We start from the raw sequence: 9,984 nt of genomic DNA, 5'->3' as shown, positions 1-9,984 counted from the left end.
GGGTAAAGGAATGATTAATCTCTCATGGCGCACCCACCATCCTCCCTTGAACACGTCTATTGGAATGATCATCCTCCTTGAAGCATGCCTAATATGATGATCATGTTCCCTTAGATCTAGCCTAGGGGAATAGTTCAGTTACCATGGACTCAGCTATATTTGATGTTTTGAACCCTAATCTTCCTATACCTTTTTGTGTAAAAAAAGTCCTCTAGTAACCCAACATATTTTTATCAAACTTTAATATAGATGTAATGAATATTTATACCTATCAAAGTAAAATTACACTCCAAACACTCATCTTCACAGAAAAACAAGACTCGTGGGCTATAAATACACTATAAGACCTTCAGAACAAAGGTTCACAATCTTTATTCTCTATTGCATATATATTTTCAAGTATTTCTCTCTAGAATATTATTGTATTTTCTCTCTCTAAAAATATATTTATTTAAGCATCAGAGAGTCTTCGCCCTCACCAAATAAGACATTTTATAGGTACTAGTCACAAGTTACCTTGGCTTACCAAGTATAAGGTATTAACTACCTTGGTTAGGAAAAATAGATAAAATTATTAAGGACCAATTGATTAACCAATTATTCAAACCGGAACCCTATTCCTAAGATATTTGAATTTTTTGGGACTTAATCAGAATCCTTTCACATTCCTAGACATAGTTTGATATCCTAGCTTGTGTTCTTAACAGGCTATCTACAAGGGAACTTCTTATGGGAAGAAATATCAGTGTTTTATTGCCTTATTTGTAGTGCTGCTGATGAGGATCGTGATCACCTTAATTAATTTATTTATTTTAATTGCTTATACTCTTAAATCTGTTTGGTATACTATCTTGCTTAAATGTGGCTTTTCTAAGCTTGTTGGTGGCTAGATATTAGAGTTTTTGATGGACAAAAGAACAGCTGCGTAAGACAACTTTCAATCTGTGATTACGAGAATAGCATGGAAAGTGTAATACATGGTATATAGAAGCAGAGAAATGCGAGGAATCATGGAAGTGCCGGGATCTCTCCTGATGCATTAATGAAATTGAGTATACCAGCTAGCATGTTGTAGAGTGTGCAAATCCAAGCTTCTTGAAGAAGCTGTTTTGAATCCTATTCTCTCTACTATATGCAAACAATGGACGTTGATATGGCTGTTTATGCAATCTGATAAGCATTCTTGCTAGTATAGTGGGGCTAGCTAGCTCTTGATTTTGATCGATGAAACACTTCATTTTTCAACCAAAAAAAACCCAGTAAATTCTTGTGAAAATATGGAGATCAATACACCAATTAGTTGAATAAAGATGATACATACTTCGTCCATTTTTTATGCCAGCACGCAAGCTTAAAAAAAGATCAAAAAAATATTTTCATTTTCACGAAAATCCATTTTTCTCACGAGTTTCTTGAACATGAATTGTGTTACCAAACTCAATTGATAGGAGACCCTACTGAGGCAGGCAACTCAATCCGCACATATACTAGCAAAACCCCTGCCAGCGCAGTCATAATGAATTCCACATGCAAAATACACAGCAGACATCAAATACTAATTAAGGAAACAAATTCCTCAAATCAACAGATAATACCACAAGGAAGAAAAGGGTTGCTTCTTGCATATATCCATAAATTTGATTGCTCTTCAAAACCTTGTGCAACCATGACACATACAGAGTGGTCTTTATCAGTGTAAAAGGTAGACAACCATATTCAAATTCGATTTCCCTGGAATGTTGCCATGACTTCCACGGTATTATAATACAAATTAGGCTTCAGGAATCTGACCATCTTTTCGCCTTTACAGGTATATAACTCAGATAGCAACATCATTTATCATATGGGATTGACATTTATTAAACGTAAGGAATTAAAGATAAAATCTTGTGTGTGGTTGACATAAAATCCAAAAATGTAGACACGTGAGAAAGAATACTGGAAGGTGAAACTTCTGAGCAGCACCAGCAAATCTTTTAGTGAGAGGAGCAGCTAAATGAGTATCGACCCAGTCAGTCTAAAGCGCCTATGACTGCATCAACAACCTCTTGGGTGGTGCTGGATCCTCCTAGATCTTTTGTTCGGTAACGGCCCTCTGAGATTACCTGTTTGACTGCAGTTTCTAATCGATCAGCAAAAGAAGGGAACTGGAGATGTCTTAGCATCATGGCAGAAGAGAGAAGCACCGCAACTGGGTTTGCTGTCTTCTGTTCCAATAGTTTCTCATTTCCTACATTTCCTGCTGAAGCACCTTGCTCAAATATAGCATGATCAGCCCCAACATTGCCTGCAACAATAATTCTCATTCTTAGCATTCCCAGTGATTCTGAATGTAAAAAGACAACTTTGGGCAAGTGGAACAAAATGTTTCTAAGAATTAATTTTCTCCTCCAACTTTCTTTTCTTATGTAGAGGGAGGAGAGGGGGGTGGGTGGTTTAAGAACCAAAGAGATGTTTTAAAATGAATGAAGGCAAACAATGATCCAAATTCACACCAAGGATTAGAATTTTACAGTGCATCTATAAACATTTGCCTGCTTGCCTAACTAGTAGCGCTTGTCTCTAGCATCATCATATGAAAGACATATGATATATTCACCGGACTTTTATTATCATGTGAACGGATTTAGCTATGGAGAGGAGTGCTGATGTTGTGAACATCTAGTTTTACATCAAAGACATAAGATACCCAGGATTGGTGAACAGCAAACTTATTCAACCCAGAGATCTAGGCATATTAGCAGACTTGGTAGGGAATAATCTTAACATTTGAAGCATCAAATGTTCAAAGGTTATCACACAAATGTCACTTTGAGCACAACATTCTACAGAATAAAAAAAATTCCACCATGGGCCATTAACTGCTGTCCTGAATTCCCAATAGACTGATAGCTCAATTCATGACCTCAAATCTCCCGTTGAAATGCTCCAACACTACTGGGCTCTCAAAGGAGCCAGTGCCACGAGATGAACCTTTCATTTTATAATCAAAAGAATACAAGTATTGTGTTGACTTTATATCCACAAATGCTATCTGGTAATTTAAAAAAGCAGAAACCAACTAAAATTCACCAACACCAAACTTTTTACACAGCAAAGAGCACCTATTTTCATATATGTTGTCCTAGTTGAGATCCTCTATCAAATATTTCGCAAAGCAAGCAATGTTAAGGTGGCTTAAAGCAATCCATTTGGATGAGCTCATGACCTTGAAGTAGACATTAGATCAGGAAAACCTATGATAATCATTCATCAAGTTGGCTTCACAATCACCTACTTCTTGTGTGTTTTCTATCATCAGTTATTCCAACAGCACATAAAACTACAATAAAGTAATAAGTTAGGAGGCAAAATATATCGACAAATTACCTCCTGGCATGACTCCAGAGCCACCAGCAATACCTGCAGCTGTATTTGCAACGAGATTGCCATAAAGATTAGGCGTCACCTGCAAATTGTAAATCCAGTGGTATCAGCTAAAGAATGCTCCATTGTTATCTATTTCCCCATTACTATTTCAGAAAAGGAAAGGGAAAACTGAAAAGTATTGAGATTTGAAAGAAGAGCTAGCAGAGCTTCACAGACCACTATTGATTACTGACAGCAACAACCAAGAAGGATATTCTTCTTATATATAACTTGTGATAAAGGTAAAATGTCACTGTTGCTGTTGCCTCCAAAGATCCAAGACTTGTTGACGCAGGAGACAAAACTAAGTTTATAAACTAGATATCTAAATTGAAAATCTTAAGTCGGGAAAAAAAAATTAAAAAGAAAACTCAAAACCAAACAGCATTGTATTAACTAGAAGATGTAATAAAACAAAAATAAAGTAGATCAGAACAGTTAATCAAATCTCGGAAAGCAAGTGAACAGATGTAATGCAGTTGATGCTATAGTATCAACAGCAATTGATTAGAAATAGCTAGGCAAGTCACATATAGAATTTTCCAGGTGCTTATTCCATACCATGACATCAAATTGCTCAGGCTTCGAGACAAGTTGCATGCAGCAATTGTCCACGATAATTTCATTGTATTTGATTCCAGGATATTTTGTAGCAACTTCCCTACAAGATTCCAAGAACAAACCATCTGCGAGCTTCATAATGTTTGCTTTGTGCACAGCGGTCACTTTCTTCCGGTTATTCAGGTAAGCATACTCAAAAGCATATTTTGCAATGCGCTCTGAGCAGAACTTTGTTATCACCTATCAAATTAGTAAGTATGAGATGCAAAAATAATCCCTAAAAATGCAAAATTGGACGAGGTAAAGGGAAAACTAGCTCTGTAAATAATCATGCAGTCCAGATTTAATAAAAAAAAACTACATAGTTAAAACGATATTATGGGATAACAAGGTATTTTTCGTTAATGTATTTCAATTCTGCTTCAATCATAATTAATCACCCCAGTTTCATTCATATTTCAAAACTCACAACCCAAAATTCCATATTCCCAGGATTTAACCATAATCTCATTAACAAAAAAAAATATTCAATAATAATTAACACCAATTCATCCAGATTTCAGTTTTCCACCCATGATTTGGAGCCTCTGTGGGACCCACAAACACCCTAAAATCGATCAAAACACAAACCACAATAATACTTACATATATTTGTGTTGGTGTTTATTTTTCCGATACAACATGCTTTTCGCGCATTCAATTGATACTTTTCAGATTATTATTTTTTAATAATTTAATATGCTGGTGTAAAAGATGAAAATACAAATCTGAAAAAATATCATCAAAACATTTTAAATTAAAAAACACTCTTCAACGTAATAGCAAAGCACACGAAATCCCAAAGTTTAACCATAATCACATTAGCAGCAACAATATATTCAATCATATTTAATTCCAAATCATCCAGAATCTTCGACCCCGTCATTTGGCACTCTATGTGGGACCCAAACAATTAAAAAAAGAAAAGTAAAAGGAAATACCTTGAGACTCTCAACAACACCAGGAACCACTTCATGCTCCAAGCCGGCATACTCCCCCTCCGTATTCTCCCTAATAACAACAATATCAACATTTTGGTGTCGCGTAGGCAACCCTTGCAGATTAAAACAGTTCACCAGCGACGCATACAAATCCAACTCCTTCCTCAATTGCAAGTTCAATGAACTAACTCCTCCTCCCATAGGCGTCGTCAAACCTCCTTTCAAGCAGACTTTGTTTTTCTTGATCGATTCCATCACTTCCGATGGCACTCTCATCATGTCGCCATGGACCTCGTATTTCTCGAAATATACTGGCGCGTGCATTGCTTCCATGACTTGTTCGACGGCGTTGGTGACTAAAGGGCCGATTCCATCGCCGGGGATCAAGGTTACCGGTCGTGGTTCCCCGTCGCCAGGGCGTGGCATATAGGTGACGGATCGGCGGAGGGTGGGGGTGGTGGAGGGGGAGGGGGGGGACAGGAGGTGTTTAAGAAGGGGTAAGGAGCGTCTCGCCATGGGTTCGGGTCGGGTTTAGGGAGGGGTTTTTGGTATTGAATGATTACTCAGAGGTGCAAATTGGCATAAATGTGTCGGGGGAATTAAATTGAGGAGGAGGAGAGAGGTGAGTCCCTCAGCGACTGAGTCGTTCCATACTTTAATTTAATTTAATTTTTAGTTATGGTCAATAAAACCGAAGGTTGGCTCAGATTTTCTTCTTCTTCGGAACGGAGTCCTGGTAACTAATGCGTCGGGTAAATTATTGCCTTTTTTTATTTTAAAATTTTCGATTATATACGTAGTTTTTTTTTAGTTACCTGTAATAAAAAAATAAAAAAATAAATTCACCCTACTTGTAGCGGGGTTTTTGTTTTAGAATCAGCATTATATGAATGTCATCGTTAGCAACATCAACAGCAACAACAATTTTGGAATGAAAAGAACTATGATTTATCTTTCTGACAGAGAACATCTAATAACACTTGTTCTGTTATTACAAAACCCATAATTCTCCGGTTTAAATTCCTAAAATAATTGATCGGCCGTGACGTCACGCAAGGCAGAGTACCTATCTAGTTTTGCTACTATTTTTATTTTATTTTCTTAAATAATATGGGTGTGCTTGTAAAATACTATTGTGACGTGTTGTTTTTTATGGCACCGAACGCCAAACGGTGGGACCATTCGGGCTTAGCCGTGTTATGTCTTTCTTTTTTTAACGAAAAAACAAATGCTCGTTTCAGCGCTGCCAATAGACGGGCGAAGATGTGGGACCTGCTTAACGGGAGGCGCTGCTTATAAGTAGGGTTGGAAATATCCAAATTAATATAGCAATATATATTATTAAAATATTTATTTATTTAAAATAAAAAATATTATACAATTCCATATTTAAATGCTAAATAATAAAATATTTTGCAGGTCAGCCTCTTACCTCCTCGTAGTTCTGCCCCTGTTTATAAATAATATACAGTGGTTATGATTTAAAATATATTTTGTTTAGAAATATATTAAGATGATATTTTTTTATTTTTTTAAATTATTATTTATTTCAATACATTAAAATAATTAAAAATATTAATTTTAAAAAAGAAATTTTAATTTTTTTTTTGAAAACAACCCTAAATATTAAAGTTGTCTTCGTGACACCTTACAACCAATTATTAGTTTTGGTGAGCCGACCAGTACAAAAATTGATGGTCATTACTCATTATATTGGCACGATTAAAGGTAGGATCGGTCCCATGGGCACCGTGCAATATTTATTAGTAAAGTTCCATGTTTAATAATGATTATGGGTGTATTTGGAAGTGCATCTGTTTTTTAATTTTTTTAAAAAAAAATTATTTGAAAAAATATTAAATTAATTTTGTTTTTAGTATTTTCTTGTAGTTTTGATGTGTTAAAGTTAAAAATTTAAAAAAATATACGAAAATAATTTATTTTAATGTATTTTCAAGTGAAAAATTATTTAAAAAAACACTTTACACCATAATCTTGAACACACATTAAGTTAAGTTGGCGTTTGGTTATTATCTGTACATAAGAAATGGAGACAAAAAAGACAAGATAAAAAATGAGATGGAAACATAATTATATTTGGCAGTAATGTACAAAAATAAAGTGATTATCTTTGTATCATATTTGGTTATGATGGACAAAACAGAATAAAATATAAAAAAAATTTACCTTTAATATGTATTATTGTCAAAATTTTATATTTTTAAAATAATTAGATATTATTCTTTTACTTTAGTTTATATTAAGTATTGGAATTAATAATATTGTAATAATTATGTTATAAAAGCAAGACTTGCTTGATTGGTTGAACCATAGCTCTAACTGGTCTAATTTTAAGAGAAAAAGAATGATTAACATGATATGACTTGATCAAAAACAGTTCAATCCGGGATAAAACACGGGTTAAAAGTTTGTTGATTTTTTGGGGAAAAAAATTTGGTTAGAACAAGGTTGCTTGATTATTTTTTTTGTCAGCCAGGTTGACCCTCCTTATTAGTGACCTGAACCTTATACCGGGTTGACTATCGAATTGAGTTTTAAAACTATAATAATAATTATTTTTATCCACATGTTGATTCAAGTTAACTCGTGTTGACCCTCTTGGACTATGCTCTGGGTCTTTCCTTTGTCAATTTTTAAGTCAAATTTTCAAACTATAATAATAATAATTTTTATTATTGTACTGGCTCATGTTGTCCTCGGTTAACTTTTCTGATTCCTAACCCAAGCTATGCATCGAATTGACCTTGTATCAAGTTTTAAAACTTTGATGAAAAACACTTTTATTTTATACTAACTCGGGTCAACCTGAATTGACCCTCCTAACATATGACATGTGTCTTATCCCGAGTTAACCTCTAATTCAGATTTTAAAATTATAATAGTGGCTATTTTTTTTGTATTGATACGGTTCAATAATCAACCTCACTCGTGATCTGAATTTTATCCAAGATTGACTCTTAAATTAAATTTAAAATTACAACAATAATTTTTTTTATTTTTTATTAATCTAAATTAACTCGTAATAAATTTTAAAAATATATTTATTTTTATATTTTTATTCACGTATCTTTAATAAAACTTCATTTTTATCTCAACTGTTTTTTTTTCCCTCACGGTAATCAAATGCTACCTAGATGTAAAGATCAGGGATACCGTTAAAGTAATCATTGCATTGCATGGCTCGATGAGATTGATGAGCAGCCACGAGGACTCGACATTGGATGCATGCTTTTCACGACATCCAAAAGAATATTCCCTTCAAGCACGTTCACATCTAACATCCTCCCCCGTAAAGACAAAGTAATTGTTTAACATTACGATAGATTCAAGGATATTTTTTATTTGAAATTAATATTTTTAGATATTATTTTACAATTTTAAGGGGTGAGTATGAAAAGATTTGAAAAAGAAATACTGATTAATGCATTATAAATTAAAAGTTATTTTTAAAAAATACCACCGTACCAAATGGGAACCAGAGAGCACTCACAAAGTGATATGATACGACAGGAAAGCAAGCAGCAGACGCGTATGTGATCTCAGAAGCAATGATTCGCAAGGTCAAATAATTGAGGATGTCTCTAGCCGGGTATTTGGGCATGTACAAGGCCATTGCCCTTCTAATTCTCCTTCCCACCTGACCCCTCCACTTTTTTATACACTCACCTCAACTTTTTGCTCTTTCAACCTCTTAACTTTTATCATAGATATTTAATAATTCAATTTTTTTATTGGCCCCGTTAAAAAACCTGAATTTCAGATCACATGAATTGACTTGGATTTAACCAAAAAAAAAAATGATATTTTAACATCCAACATGAAAAAATCAAGATATAATTCATGTAGATATAATCTTGTATATAGTTATATCACATGAAAAAAATTTAAAAATAATACAATTTGGATGTGGACTCTATATATAATTATCCCATATAAAAAAAAAGTTAAAAAACACTTAATGTGAAAATAAATAAATATATATATATATATATATTCCATATCAAAAAAGTTAAAAAATAATTTATATAAATATAATGTATAGTGAAATATTTACGACTAAGTATTTATAAATTAATTTTATATTTTTAAGTTTATTAAAAAATATATATAAAAAAAATAATCAATTCTTACTCGAGTTATGAGAAGTCACCTAAATTTATTTGACTCAACCAGTTACAGGTCTAAATTTTAACTATTTGAAACTGAACCATGACCCCATACCTCTATTCCTATGCTGAGTCATCCTCTGGGGTGGGGCCAGGTTGTATATCAATGCTTTTTATTGGTTGTTTTGTTCTGTTTTCAGATCAATTTATATATATTGTCAGACAAATCATCCGTACCAGAACCAATAGATTTGCAAGAGAATATTAGAGCGAAACCTTAGCATTTTTTAAAAAATTATAAATTAGAGGTTCCAGCTTGAAATACAGGTGGATGCTGTTTTTTTTTTTTCAAGGAATATCGTGGGCTCATTTTTATTCAATTTTTTTATTGTTAAAATAATTATTGAAATAATTTCAATGATTTAAATTATAAAATAAAAAATATTTTTAGCCAATTAAAATTTTATCTTCTTATTTATGTATTTTTTTTCACATGGACATTTTTTTTTATCAACATCTTGGTTTTTTCAATAAAAACTTAAAATAATTAAAATAGAAATTTGTGAGATTTCAGATGATTTAAATTTAAGAGAAAAATATATTCCTTTCCACTAAACTTTCTTTTTGCAATTCATTCATTTTTTTTAAGAAAAATTCTTTTTTTTTTTTATCAGAAGTTTAGTTTTCCATGTAAAAACTTATCATCACCTATACAACAATTTTCAACTAAGAAATAAAAAAAATAATGTCTCAAATATTCCTATTTGAATTTATGAAAAAAATCAAGTTTTATTTATAGTTATTTGTAAAATAATTGTTAATATTACCAAAAAAAAGTTATAAAATCATTTTAAAACTATGACACGATCATTTTTAAAAAATATCATTTTAATTATTTTATTTAGAAA

At 32.7% G+C, this 9,984-nt stretch overlaps 1 protein-coding gene across 1 annotated transcript; it reads right to left on the bottom strand.

The window, feature by feature from the left end:
- Positions 1-1,601: 1,601 nt before the first annotated feature.
- Positions 1,602-5,793, bottom strand: LOC133695204 (isocitrate dehydrogenase [NAD] regulatory subunit 1, mitochondrial-like). The gene is made up of 4 exons (XM_062117082.1): positions 4,950-5,793; positions 3,970-4,209; positions 3,370-3,448; positions 1,602-2,287 (listed from the first exon to the last, which is right to left on the bottom strand). The coding sequence occupies exons 1-4, from the start codon at positions 5,463-5,465 to the stop codon at positions 2,013-2,015; spliced, it is 1,110 nt and encodes a 369-aa protein (XP_061973066.1). The 5' UTR covers positions 5,466-5,793; the 3' UTR covers positions 1,602-2,012.
- Between the last annotated feature and the right edge of the window lie 4,191 nt (positions 5,794-9,984).

The sequence above is a fragment of the Populus nigra genome, chromosome 5, assembly GCF_951802175.1.
Source record: "Populus nigra chromosome 5, ddPopNigr1.1, whole genome shotgun sequence".
Classification (NCBI taxonomy): domain Eukaryota; kingdom Viridiplantae; phylum Streptophyta; class Magnoliopsida; order Malpighiales; family Salicaceae; genus Populus; species Populus nigra.
This window is presented reverse-complemented; position numbering and strand designations above follow the sequence as displayed.

Excerpts from the sequence above, each read along its gene's own strand:
- LOC133695204 (XM_062117082.1), bottom strand. The coding sequence starts at position 5,465 with ATGGCGAGACGCTCCTTACCCCTTCTTAAACACCTCCTGTCCCCCCCC. Across the intron at positions 4,210-4,949 it reads GTGTTGTTGAGAGTCTCAAG|GTGATAACAAAGTTCTGCTC; the intron begins GTATTTCCTTTT and ends CTAATTTGATAG. Across the intron at positions 2,288-3,369 it reads CTCTGGAGTCATGCCAGGAG|GCAATGTTGGGGCTGATCAT; the intron begins GTAATTTGTCGA and ends TTATTGTTGCAG.